Source organism: Antedon mediterranea, chromosome 7 (genome assembly GCF_964355755.1).
Source record: "Antedon mediterranea chromosome 7, ecAntMedi1.1, whole genome shotgun sequence".
In the NCBI taxonomy this organism is placed as follows: Eukaryota; Metazoa; Echinodermata; class Crinoidea; order Comatulida; family Antedonidae; genus Antedon; species Antedon mediterranea.
The window spans coordinates 6,206,052-6,220,032 of record NC_092676.1 but is presented as its reverse complement, the minus strand read 5'-3'; the positions used below and the strand labels follow the sequence as shown (position 1 = coordinate 6,220,032).

General features: G+C 32.1%; 1 protein-coding gene across 1 annotated transcript in view; it reads right to left on the bottom strand.

Moving 5' to 3' along the window:
- The window catches only part of LOC140055714 (activating signal cointegrator 1 complex subunit 3-like), a 35,889-nt gene that overhangs the window by 5,688 nt on the left and 16,220 nt on the right, over positions 1-13,981 (bottom strand). The window contains exons 18-37 of the mRNA XM_072101092.1: positions 13,657-13,833; positions 13,153-13,378; positions 12,358-12,611; positions 11,430-11,598; positions 10,891-10,982; positions 10,622-10,750; positions 10,395-10,480; positions 9,470-9,636; positions 8,763-8,908; positions 8,437-8,557; positions 8,155-8,297; positions 7,787-7,924; positions 7,061-7,181; positions 6,590-6,722; positions 5,366-5,491; positions 4,473-4,584; positions 1,381-1,515; positions 1,066-1,121; positions 648-816; positions 222-373 (exon numbers count right to left, since the gene is read on the bottom strand). Coding sequence (XP_071957193.1) covers positions 222-373; positions 648-816; positions 1,066-1,121; positions 1,381-1,515; positions 4,473-4,584; positions 5,366-5,491; positions 6,590-6,722; positions 7,061-7,181; positions 7,787-7,924; positions 8,155-8,297; positions 8,437-8,557; positions 8,763-8,908; positions 9,470-9,636; positions 10,395-10,480; positions 10,622-10,750; positions 10,891-10,982; positions 11,430-11,598; positions 12,358-12,611; positions 13,153-13,378; positions 13,657-13,833 — 2,852 coding nt within the window. The remainder of the gene's footprint in view (positions 1-221; positions 374-647; positions 817-1,065; positions 1,122-1,380; positions 1,516-4,472; positions 4,585-5,365; positions 5,492-6,589; positions 6,723-7,060; positions 7,182-7,786; positions 7,925-8,154; positions 8,298-8,436; positions 8,558-8,762; positions 8,909-9,469; positions 9,637-10,394; positions 10,481-10,621; positions 10,751-10,890; positions 10,983-11,429; positions 11,599-12,357; positions 12,612-13,152; positions 13,379-13,656; positions 13,834-13,981) is intronic.

Sequence of the window (13,981 nt, the reverse complement as noted above, 5' to 3'; positions counted from 1 at the left end):
TTGTCTACATTATCAAACTAGTTTGACAAAAAAACCAATGTGCCCAAATGGTAGTGATATGACTGGACATTATGACATCATCATGTCCATATATGGGCACATCACATTTTTTTTGTCAAATAAATTTTGATAGTGTGGATAGAGCTTAAGTTGTTTAGCTAACATTGTTAGCAAATGAAAGTGTGCCGTTGGCTGGCAGGCAAAAACTTAGTCAAACTTACTTAAACAAACTTAGCATCGATGAATCTATGTGAGGAATTGTAAGAAGACTAGACTCATTGATCCAGCGACCCTGTAACACCATCTGGATTATGTTGATAATAGATAATGCTGTTACTAGGTAACCGTTGTCAGCTGTTACATCTAACATAGCCTGGAATGAAAATGCAGTAATTAGGAAAAGTATATTACACTTTTGACATGTGATATATAGATTATCAAAATAATTTGTGATGCATTCACTTGGCAGCAGTATATCACTTGTCAGAATAGGAAATTAATGATTCCTGGGCCTAATCTATAACTCTAACTTTAACAGCTAGGTACAGTAGCCATAACTTGTAGAAGTGGACATGCAATGGTAGAGACATTGTGTAGTACTGTAGGTCAAAACAATTCTAGGCCTATACTGTATATATATTTCTTACCTGTAAAACTCTAATAGCCTGATCCAAGACCGACTTAGTGTCTGTGTTATAGTCACTGCTAGGTAGCTGTAGCCTGCAGAAATGGGCCTGGAATAGTAGATGAGCTTTTGTGTGAGGGTCATCAAATGAATGCTGGTTGACCTCTAGAGGCAGTTTCTTGGCAAGTTCACTGTTGACAAAAAAAATCATTTATTAAAACTAAGACAAGTAGTGAATCAGTTCATCAGTAAACTTTTGTTCTCAACCTGTCTTATGATCTGGATCTGGATCTGGATGAATACTGACGAATGACCACATGGGTATATGCGCCAAGGTAATGATATGATTAAAGCATATTTAATAAATGAGAAAAAATTACAAGACAACCAATATATGTAAATAAGCAATGTGTAAACTATCATTTGATATTTGCACTAACCTGTTAATACCATCTTCATTGTGCCTTACTGGAAGTTCATTAAATTCATGAGCATTCTAAAAAAAAACCAAAAACATTTGTTTACGATGATACAAAATGGCCTCTTTCTTTTAATAATTGACACCCACATAACAGGCTTGATTTAAATAGTAAATAAATCTATCTTGACACGTTACATATCATTACATTCTATTTTTATATGGCCTACTGTACTTTTCTTGAATGTTGCCAATTTATTTTATTTGCATGATAATGATCAAGCAACAGGACAAGCGATTAAATTATTATTGTTTACACAATAAACTATTGACTTACAGCTAAGATGTTGATAAGATCTGGTACGGTACACTCAGACTTGATACTGGTGTGGAACATACGTAATGTCTTGTGGTTCAGGTAGTAGAAGGAGGCAATACAGCCTAACGTAAGAGGCTCAACTGAACGATTATCCTGAAAAAAGAGAAACGCCTTAAACTCTGTCTACACTATTAAACTAGTTTAAAAAAAGTTGAGATGTGCCGAAATATGGTAGTAATATGGTAGTGATATGTTCAATGTTTTAACATACATATTGAATGGAATGATATACAGGTAGATAAAAGTAGTGGTTTAACTAGCTATAGCGAATGGTCTATTAGATGCAACAAACTCTACTGGGTTAGTTCAAGTCTTAAAACAACCATCGTATATTACACGTGATAGTAAAGGACATTTCTTAGATTTAGTATTTGTTTCTAATCCACTACTGATTGAAAAATGTCGTACAATTTATAATTTTGAATCATATGATCATGAAGCAGTTGAGATCTCTGTTAAAGTGTCATATAAACGTGCTAAGGACATAACTAAAATTGTATGCTCTTAAAAAGGCTGATTTTTCAAAAATGCAGACTATATTAGATAATTTTAATTGGGAGAATTGTTTTCAATATAATAATATTAGTGATATATGGGAAACTATTTCTAGTAATATCAATTTTGCAATTTCAAAATCTGTACCAACTAGGAAATGTAAAAAATCAAAATCTTTTCCCTGGATAACTCCAGAAATCAAAAAGCTTTGCACAAAGAAAAGAAAGTTGTACAAAATTGCTAAACAAGTAGGAACTGAAGAAAGCATAAATAAATTCAAATCTTGTAGCAGGGAATTAAAAAAGTCAATATATTGTAGCCATCGGGATTATGTTGTAAATATTTCAAACAAAGCTACAACTGATATAAAACAATTCTGGGCGTATATAAGGTCTATAAAAAATGACTCAGATGTTATTAGCTTTAAGATAAATAACACAATGGTATCTGATGCTAAGGTGTTGGCTAATCTTTTCAATACACAATTTGTAAACAACTTTTGCATAGATAATGATCAGCATTGTGATTTGGATACAATAGATTGTCTTACCAACTTTGAATGTGAACCCTTTGTGATGCCTGAGGTACTTTATGCCCTCTCACAGTTAAATGTATCCAAATCACCAGGACCTGATTGTTTGCTTCCAATATTCTTAAAGTCACAATGTAAGGCACAATTGGCTAATGTTTTATGTACATTCTTTAATTTAACTGTACAAAAAGGTATTTTACCAAAACAATGGAAGGATGCAAATGTTGTACCTATTTTCAAAATAAATGGAAAACCCAAAGACGAAATGAAAAGCTATCGTCCAGTGTCCTTAACTCCCATAATTTGTAAGATTATTGAGAAATTGCTTTGTTATCGCTTAAGGGAATATCTAGAATATAATAATATCCTTTCAGAAAATCAGTTTGGGTTTAGACAAATGTATAGTACTGAACTTTTACTTTCAAAGGTTTTTCATTCATGGGCACAGAGCTTAGAACTAAAAATATTGATATTATTTTTCTTGATTTTTCATCTGCATTTGATAAGGTGTCTCATAAAAGATTAATTAAGAAACTTAATAACTGTGGCATTGGTGGAAACACTAATGCATGGATTACAGATTTTCTTTCAAATAGACGCCAAAGGGTTATTTACAGAGGAGAAAAGTCAGAGTGGGTAAATGTTACTTCAGTGGTACCACAAGGGTCAGTTTTGGGCCCTCTTTTATTTTTGATTTATGTAAGTGATATTGTAAATAATATTTCTTCTTCACTTTTTCAATTTGCTGATGATCACACATTATCACGTCCTATTTATAACAATAATGATTGTAAATTGCTTCAAAAGGATTTAGATTTAATTGGAAAATGGGCAAATGTAAACAAACTTCCCTTAAATCCTGTCAAATGCGCCGTAATGCATGTTACAAGATGTAAAGAGATAGTTAACTGGGATTATACCATAGAATCAGACAATATTCCTAAAGTTACAGAATTCAAATTTCTAGGTGTTTATGTAAATAGTTCGTTGTCTTGTCATACACAAGTTAATTATATATGTTGTACTGTAAAGCAAGCAGATTGCTTGGTTTCATTTCAAAATGTAGTAAAAATATGTCCTGGTTAGCTATGTTGAACTTATACAAAGCTCTATTACTTCCAGTGATTACCTACTGTTGTTCAATGTGGGCACCATTTGAGAAATCATATATTAATAGAATAGAAAGTATACAAAGGAAAGCAACAAGGATAATAATGTTTAGAAAGGAAGGTTCCTGGGACACATCTTATTTTCATAGGTTGAAAGTGCTTGAATTATTATCTATTGATGACTTGTTTAAATTACATAGACTTTCATTAGGATTTAAGGTGTTAAAAGGTTGCTGTCCCCATTCTTTCAATGAGTATATTAAAACTAGTGAAAGATGTCCGGGTAGGCTTTTACGTTGGAATTCGAAAGGCAATACTTTTCATAATTCTGTATTTGTTTCCTTTCCTAGACTATGGGAGCAAATACCAAATGACATAAAAGTTTCACAAACAATTTCAATATTTAAGGCTGCTCTAACAAAACACTATATTTCATGTTATGTATAATTTATTTGTATTTTTCTTGTATATGGTTTTATCTTTAACTGATTGTATTGTATGGAGTGAGTGCAGAATCTGTTTGGGCTTTAGCCTATTCTCATTCCTGGTTATTTTTACATTGATGACCGAATAAATATTATTATTATTATTATTATTATTAAATATGGTAGTGATATGACATCTTCATGTCCAAATATGGGTACATCTCATTTTTGTTGTCACATAAAGTTTAATAGTGTAGAGAGAGACAGATTATAATACTGTAGAGCTGTATAATTTGGGGCATCCCTATTTAGGGGAACATCTATTCAGGAGGACATACCTATTTAAGGCACACAAACGAACAAGGGTAAAGTTGTTCCCTCAATTCTACTGTATAATATTATAATACCATTATACATTTAAATTAAAATGTAATTTTGAATTTGAAACATTAGACACAAAGAGAAAAAATAAAAAGGTAATTTTGTTACCTCACCAACTAGCACACAAAATGACAACTCCAAATCAATCAGAGATTTCTCAACAAGGTGAGAGAGAAATCTGTTAATACTGTCATGATCAGTTTTCTCCAGTTGATAAAAACTGTAAACAAAAAGTAAAGAAATGGTAAGTGTCAGTACTATTGTTATGACAAAAAAAATGTGATGTGCCAAATGGACATGCTGATGTCATATTACTACCATATTTGAGCATATTACTACCATATTTGAGTATATCACTACCATATATGGAAATATCACACTTTTTTGTCAAAACCAGTTTGATAGTTCATGTAGACAGAGCTTAAAGATGTATTGTCCCTTTGACTAATTCCAAAAAAATAAAAAATAAAAGATTTTGAAAAAAGGTGGGTCATTTTGAAGTATCATAATATTTAAAAAACAAAAATTTAACAGACGTTTTTTTGTTAAAAAAATAACTTTGACTTCCAGTCAAAGTTTTCAATCAAAACATATCCCATAATGAAACGCGCTTGTTTGGCTACTCTGTATGCATAATCATAAAACTTCCTCATGATCTGTGTGAAAATACCTTCTTAACCGTGACGAGTTGTAAACAATCCTAATTTAGCATATGCATAATGCGTACTCATGGTTTGAAATCTTTGTTTACTTTCGCTCGTGACGATTTTCCAGATGAAATGTAATCAAACTAATTTACCTGTTAATCACGCAAACTTGTTGTTTTTGGCTCAAATTTTCGACTTAAAGTGAATAACTTTAATATTACTTTGATATGGCCACTTTAAATTTAGAGTATTTTGACCTTCATTTTTTTGTGTTTCAAGGGACATTTTTAATACATCTTTAAGTGAAGGAAAGATTGTATTTAGCACACGCTAAAATATGTTTGACTTTATTACCTTGGATTCATTAGAAGTCTTCTAAAGAAATATGTCCATGTGATGTAGTCCATGGCATCCTGTTTGGAGGTTATGGTTCCTGCAACAATCTCAGCATTCAAATGCTCTGGTAGTACATCCAACAAACTGATAACAACAATTGTAACAAAGACATGTTTCTTTCATTTTTTACCTCCGCCAAGGAGGTATATGAAATCGGTAGCGTGTGTTTGTTTGTTTGTTTGTTAGCAGGATTACTCAAAAAGTAATTACAAGATCTTTACCAAAATGAATAGACAGATAGATATGTGATCAAGGACCATTCCATAAAATTTTGGGACCATTTGGGACCACAGTCCCAATTCTGGACCACTTTTTAGTATACTTTATTAGACCTGCTAGTGTTAAAAGATAGGACAGAATTTTTCAAAAGCCGGCGAGCAGTCTTAAAGTAACAAGTAAACTGAAATTGCATTTTCTCGAGAACTACTTGTCCAAAAAACTTCATTTTTGAACAAGAGGCAAGAGTTATAATTTGTGATTTGTAATTTTAAAACATAATTTGATTTAATGTGCACGTTTTTTGATGCGAGTAGTTTAAAAAACCTATTTCTTTTCAAATTCACACGTTTGATTTTCGCGTTGCTGTTCTATTGTTAGTCAACTGAAGCTATTGTTAATTGAAAGGCTTGTTACATAACCATTACAACAAACTCGCATACACATGCTTGTAATGAAATTAGCCGGAGAAATCTTATGTAGGAGAATTTTACAGTAGGCGGAGGTATGCCCTCTCGGAGTGGCTTTCTAGTTAATACATGCACTGGATTTTTTTTATATTTATTTATTTAAAAACATATTTATACAGAATAAAATGTTATTTAATAGAACCATAGACTAAAAAACATTCATAAAAAGACATGTGTACTAAGGTAATTCATTCATCTATTGTAATCTATATTTTGGCTATGGCTGTCATTAGCAAAATAAAAGTGATATAAAGGTGAAATAAAAGTAATTTTATCATGATTTTATTGAGAAATAAATTTTAAGTGGATATTAGTTATAATACTCAAACACATTTGACATAAGTTGAAACTAAAATATTCCAAAGACCAGACCATTTTAGCTGGACTTTATTCCACTTTTCAATTATAAAATAAATGTCTGTTGAATTAAATTGAATACAAGACACAGACATATAGCTTTCTATCCCCCTATACTGTAGTTAAAAGTTCCACTCACTTAGATTCAACAGGAAAAGGTTCATATAAGAATTTCTTATAAAAGTGCTTTTTGATGTCATGTACTAGAATGACAGCCACGCCTTGATCATCATACTGCGGTCGTCCAGCTCGGCCCATCATTTGAAGAACATCTGAAAAATTAAAATGCCATAGATTATAGCTCTGTCAAACTAATTTTACCAAAAAAAAAATGTGATGTGCCCAAATATGGTAGTGATATTCTCAAATATGGTAATGATATGATATCATCATGTCCATCACATAAAGTTTGATAGTGTAGACAGAGCAAATTACTATTATACAGTATATAGTTACCTCAACAGACAAAAGAAGAAGTAAATTTTTTTTTATTCAATTTGAAATAATTTAAATTCCAAGGCATAGTGCATATTAAATATAACATAAAAAACAAAAACATTATTAATCTATATAAAATAATAATATAAAATCTGTAAAAAATAAAACCTACCTGTGATAGGAAAGTCCACATAACGTTTTGTCTTTCCATCAAAGAACTCCGTTCCCTTGACAACCACCAGGTGAGCTGGGAAATTAACACCCCACGCCAGTGTGCTTGTTGCTATCAGCACCTTTGATGTAACATAAAATGAAAAAAGAATTAATAAAAATGTAGTGCAATGATTCTTGGTTTCCTTCTTCTAACTGTAATACAAGTATAAATATCAATCAATAAATATCAAAGAATCAATATCAATCAATTAATAAAAATAATAAATATCGATATTAATCCTTGTCTTTCTCTAAAGAAAACAAGACAAGTTCAAACATTATTGATTTCTTTCTCTTACAGAAGTATCAATATCAATCAATAAATATCAAACAATCAATATCAATCAATTAATACCAATAATAAATATCAATATTAATCCTTGTATTTCTCTAAAGAAAACATAAAATACAGACAAGTTCAAACATTATTGGTTTCCTTCTCTTACATAAGTATCAATATCAATCAATAAATATCAAACAATCAATCAATATAAATCAATCGATACCAATAATTAATATCAATATTAATCCATTTATTTCTCTTAATAAATTCATATAATACAGTCCAAAGACCTGTAAATACAAGATCATTCTGTATTACAAGTATCAATATTAATCAATCAATTTAAATCAATATCTATCAATCAATCAACAGAACAGGGTAAAGAGTAAAGCATTTACATACCTGTATTTTCATATTAACAAACAATTCTTCAACAGTCTTTCTATCTCTGTCATGTAGACCAGCATGGTGCATACCAATGCCAAAGGCTAATGTCAGTTTCAAGTTATGATCTTTGATTCCAGAAATAATTGACTCCATCTAAATAATAAGTAAATGAATAAACCAATTTATAAAAAAAGACCTTCGTTCAAATCAGTGGCATAAAGCAGATGCCTGAGGCCCCTGGTTCAGGAACCCTAAGTGGCCCTCTAACGATGGAGGCCTTGGGTGTTTTTAGCCTTTTTGGACATATTATAATGCCTATTTTTTCTCTGGGGACTGCTTCAAAACCCTAAACCTAAACTACAAGTGTATATACTGTATTTTACCTCATTCTCAGGCATATGTAGCCATTGTTTTGGGTTGTTATCTGTTGCTAGGAAGGCAATTTGGTCCAATGCAGTTAATCGCGTTTGTCGTCTTGACGACACAAATATCAATGTTGGCTTGCTGGGAGAGTGAGTTTTGATTGCTGCAATGAAACAAGAATATGAAACAATCAACTTTTCGTTAAAAATAAGAATTTTAAATTTACAAAAATTAAAAACAGTGAATTACTAAAAAGTCAACAACATTCTAGAAGTCATGATCATTTTAGGGATGTCAATTACCTTTAAATGTTGGTTTGTTCATAGTGGCCATGCGAGGGCAATAATGCTTTCCTGGAAACCCATCAATGTGTACTTCCAACGGGACTGGACGAACGGATGGTCGGAAATTAAATAACCCTACCTATAAATTTGAACAAATGCAAAATAAAAGATATTATGGTAAAAATGATATAATAATGAATAAAGATGCATCAGCAGCAAGAAGTGATGAGAAGCTATCACAACTAAATGCTTTACAGACATGCTCATATCACATTGGTGGTGTTGCATCATACAATAGCTATCCTCTAATAATAAGACAAGGCAAACAATATCATGGGACTTACTTGAGATATACCAAGCCAATCAGCAAGGTCTTTTGCATTTGCAAGTGCCGTCGATAGGCCAACAATGCGGACCTTCCTTTCCATATGAGATGAGATAAAGTTGGTTCGAGACACAATGACCTCGAGAACTGGACCTCGGCTATCACCTACAATAAATTAAAGAAATGGGGATGTTTAATTCTCTCAAAACTGAACACTCTAAAAAATGGATAGTTTGAGAGGATGTTTGCATATTTTCCTCATAACTTTCCTAAAAAAAAACAACTAGATACTGTACTCTGAATACTGTAGTCTAATTCAAAACAAGCAACCAATCAAAAACCAACAATTATATCTCATTCAACTATTATTAAAGATGTATTGTCCACCAAAAAAAAAATTAAGATTAATAAAATCAGACTTTAAAAAGGCTATTTTGCAGTTTGAATAAAGTTCTTCACTTCTGTAAAAAAAACCAAAACAAACTAAAGAAACTCTTACAGACAATTTAGTATTTTTTGCTTTAAATTTTTTTTCTTTTTTCGATCCAGTTTTTGGTCACAGTGAATAGCTATTATGTGACATAAAATGGCATATTCAACAAAAAAATTTAAAAAAAAAATTTTTTCAGGGGAACAATACATCTTTAAAACAAGCAACCAATCAAAAGCCAACAAATATTTCTTTAGATTCCACAATTACACTATAAACACTAAAATTAAACAAACCTAGTAGATGGATCTCATCAATAATGATGACCGACACTGCTTTTACATAGTTGCGATTCTGCCAACTACGACTGATGCCGTCCCATTTCTCAGGCGTGGTAACTATCACGTCTGACTTGCCGATGGCTTTGATATCTGGTGTCACATCACCAGTCAACTCCACAACACTGTCAGAGAAAAGAGATGTACACACCACATTACTTTGGAGATTATTTTAACATGAACAACACAATAAACTAATCGGAAAATTCCTTAGCCAATACAGATGTACAGTACATGATAAAAAGAGGTTGTATATTACTTATTTATTTTATGTGACATATGGCTAAAGGCCGATTTACACAGACGAGAGGTAACGGTAAGCGGAAAAACTGCATAGCTTGTCCCACATAGAATCTGTATCTATTTTAAGCGGAAAACGCAAGTCCGCTCCGCATGTGTGTAATTAATTGGTCATAATAATAATAATATAATAATACCACATTTATATAGCGCCCTTTTCATGAGTAATCATGCTCAAAGGCGCTTTACAAGCATTATTACCCCAGTATTTTTTTGGGATCAAACACGTATGGAAACATACTCCCATAATGCAGCCGGTAACCAGCGCAAAGTTTTGTCTAGATCTAACTGGGTACCCATTTATACACCTGGGTGGAGAGAGGCAACGTAAGTAAAGTATCTTGCCTACGGATACAAGCAATGCGGCGAGAGTTGGATTCGAACCTAGGTCTGACGATCGGTAGTCCAACGTCCAACACACTGCGCCACACGCCCTTCATAACATAAGGAATAACATAGATTCTATATTTTTATTACCAATCATCTGTATAAATTGGCCTTTAGGATTACCAATAGTAAATCAATTACTGTCCTATCAGATAGGTGGTACATATTGTATGTATTGTATTGTGTATCATATTACCGTTTGCCAAGCTTTTTCTCCAGCCTTATTTTCCAGTCTGCCATCCTTTCTCTTACCAATGCTTTGAGCGGTGCAATATAAACAACCTTTAGAAATTACAAATAAAGTAATAATCATTAAAAAATGTTAGGCAGTAATTTAATTCTATTAATGTTAAGATATGTTTGCCTATTGTGAACAATGGAAATAAATTGTACATTAAATAGAACATAAGATGACAAATTTACCTTAGTGTCTGGGTACTCATTGAAGACCCTAAACATAGCAATCTCTGCAGCGACTGTCTTGCCAGACCCAGTAGGAGCACCTAGCAGAATATTATGATCTGTGTGGTACACTGGATGAAATATTTGAGTCTGAAGAGAAGAAACCCAAATATCATATACCGATTTTCATGGCAAATAAAACTAGTAAAGTTTTATCATTGTTCCCATTGTTTTAAAAAAAGGAAATAAAATAAAGTTTAGAATGTCTCAATGTTTAAAAATTGATATACCTGTACTGGGTTAAAATGCGTATATGGGTATAATGCCTCATACATTGGGTTTCTCAATGCAGTAATTGGTAATGGATTCAGATCCAATAAATCTGTAAAAATAAATACAAAATAAGAATACATTTAGACAAATGTTTATTGTAAAGCGTATGTATTTTTGTAGAAAATAAAATATGAAATTTCCTAATAAAAGGTAAGGTTAATGTACTGATTCAGATATTAGGTGTAAGCCCATCTTCAAAAGTGACAAATGATACAGGTGTAGTATTCCCACTATACCACATATAAAACTTTTTTATTTAAAAACTAGCCAATTACAGAATGGATAAATTATCTCATAAACTAAGTCTCATTTGAGGCTTAGGGAGTGGAGTTGAAAGAGTCGTGAGATACAACACTGGCACTAAGTCAGGATTGAACTCTGGACCTAGGTCAGGATTCAACCTTGAGATTGGAAAGCAAGCATGTTAACTACCAAGCTAAACTCCACTACAATGATTAGAATCATTCATAGAATAAACTTATTGTTGTAGTGTTACCTGTGTGAGGAGGATGTTTCTCTGGTAGAATCAAATGTTGGAATGATATAGGACAGACAGTCTCCACTCCAATCCATCTGTCTGACACAGCCTTTACATAGTACTGGGTTGGTAGAGGCTCAAATATTGGGATTGTGAATACTAATGACTGTGCTTCCTCACTTGCAACCTATCAACAAATAATTATTATTTATTTATATGATACTATTCAATATTTTATTATATATATATTAATTTCTAAATAATTTAAAATAAATTAGAATCCATACGGACCACACAAAGTTCCTCCGCATGAGTTGTTGGCCACAATTGTAAAACATGATATATTGTTTGTTTCACTGGAAAGTTCCAAACATAATACCACAAAGGAGACACTTTAGGGGTGTCCCATTAATAGGGAGGTGGGTTGCCGCAGAAGATCACTATAGTAAGACCAATATGCAAATAAAGCAACTCGCAGACCAAGTAGGCTATTTACATAAATAACGTAAACACTATAATCACATCAAACTTCATGTGACAAAAAAATGTGATGTGCCCATATGGACACTACCATATTTAAGCATATCACTACCATATTTAAGCATATCACTACCATATTTAAGCATATCACTACCATATTTAAGCATATCACTACCATATTTAAGCATATCACTACCATATTTAAGCATATCACTACCATATTTAAGCATATCACTACCATATTTAAGCATATCACTACCATATTTAAGCATATCACTACCATATTTAAGCATATCACTACCATATTTAAGCATATCACTACCATATTTTGGCATATCACTACCATATTTAAGCATATCACTACCATATTTAAGCATATCACTACCATATTTTGGCACATCACACTTTTTTTGTCAAACTAGTTTGATAGTGTAGACAGAGCTTAACACTTAATAAATTTCCTTACATGTTTCTTAAGTAATAGAAAATATTCAGAATGATAGATATGGTTGTTCTCGGGGTCTTCAACCCAGATCCACCAGGGTTCCGATCCGGTACCATGGACCTTATCATTCCATTGAAATTCCGCACGGATCTTGAGCTGAACCCGTAGAACGGATCTTGTGATTGGTTGAATGGATGCATCAATGTCAATGGACGGAATCTGCTGAACACATTGCTTAATGATCTTTCCCATTCGTACATGGTGAACCATGTGGCCTGTGGAAGATAAAATGGTGTTACATTAACAAGTATAAGTAATTAAGGAAATTATTACATACACGAATGGTCTATGTAAAAAAATCAATAATAAAAAGTATAAATATTGTCAGAGTCAGTCAGTCAGAGAAAGGGGGGAAATTTGACAATGCTTAGTAAAAATGGAATAGCCAATTACTATATAAAATAAATCAATTCTAGATTTATTAAATTATTAACAAGTATAAATTATTAGGAAATTACATACATGAATGATATTATGTGAAAAATATATGAAGAAATAAAAATATAATAATAAATAAAAAGAAATACAAGCACAATGCTAGTAAAAATGGAATTACCAATTACTAATCTATTCCAGATTGATTAAATTAGTATTTATTAATATTAATAAAAATAAATTATTAAGAAGTTACATACAAAAATAATATGTAAAAATTGTAAGAAAAAATAAAAAGTAATAAATAAAAATAAATACAAGCACAATGCTTGGTAAAAATAAAATAGCCCATTCAAAATAAAAAAATGATTTCCCGCTTACCAACTTCATTTGGTTGCATATCTTTGATTCGGTCTATCGTCAAATTCTTGTCTTCTAGTTTTCTAAGGATGTCGGCAGAGAGAATAGGAAATTGCCTAAGAGGGTTTTCCCACGGCCAAAGACGCTTGTCAACAGTTTTAGATAAGATTAGCAAACGGTATGCCATCAACGGCCAACCACGGCGTAGGCACACTTCAAAAAGTGCTCTTACTATTCTTGCAGCATTCTATAGAAAAATTGTATGTTATTAACATTTTACAGAGTACCTTTGGAAGGGTGTCTGAAAAGGGATTTACTGGAAACAATTTAATTAACTAAAGCTCTATCTACACTATCAAATTAGTTTGACAAAAAAAGTGATGTGCCTAAATATGGTCGTAATATGACATCATCATGTCCATATATAAATATTTTTGTCACAAAGTTTGATAGTGTAGACAAGGCTTAAAAGTTATACTGTAGCTGAATATATATGCTCAGTAATGCCTGATCTAAGCCTGTTACCTGTGCCACATAAGCTGAATCTGAGACAAGTGAGAAGCTATCAAGGAATTGCCTGGAAACGAACGCCTGGAGTAGAATGTTCACTTTTCCGTGTGCATTCTCCACACCACCTGCTGCTGGCATCACACAACTATCATGGGCATGTCGATCTAGCTCCTTCAGTTCATCATCCCGTACCTAACGAAAATATATTGTATTAATTTTAGTAAAAAATCTTATATAAAAGTTAAATTTTCTGATGCAGCTTTGCACAACAGCTTAGTGAAATTTTACTCGTAAAATATATTTGTTTTCAAATTTTTTGTTGAACATGGCATTTTAATGT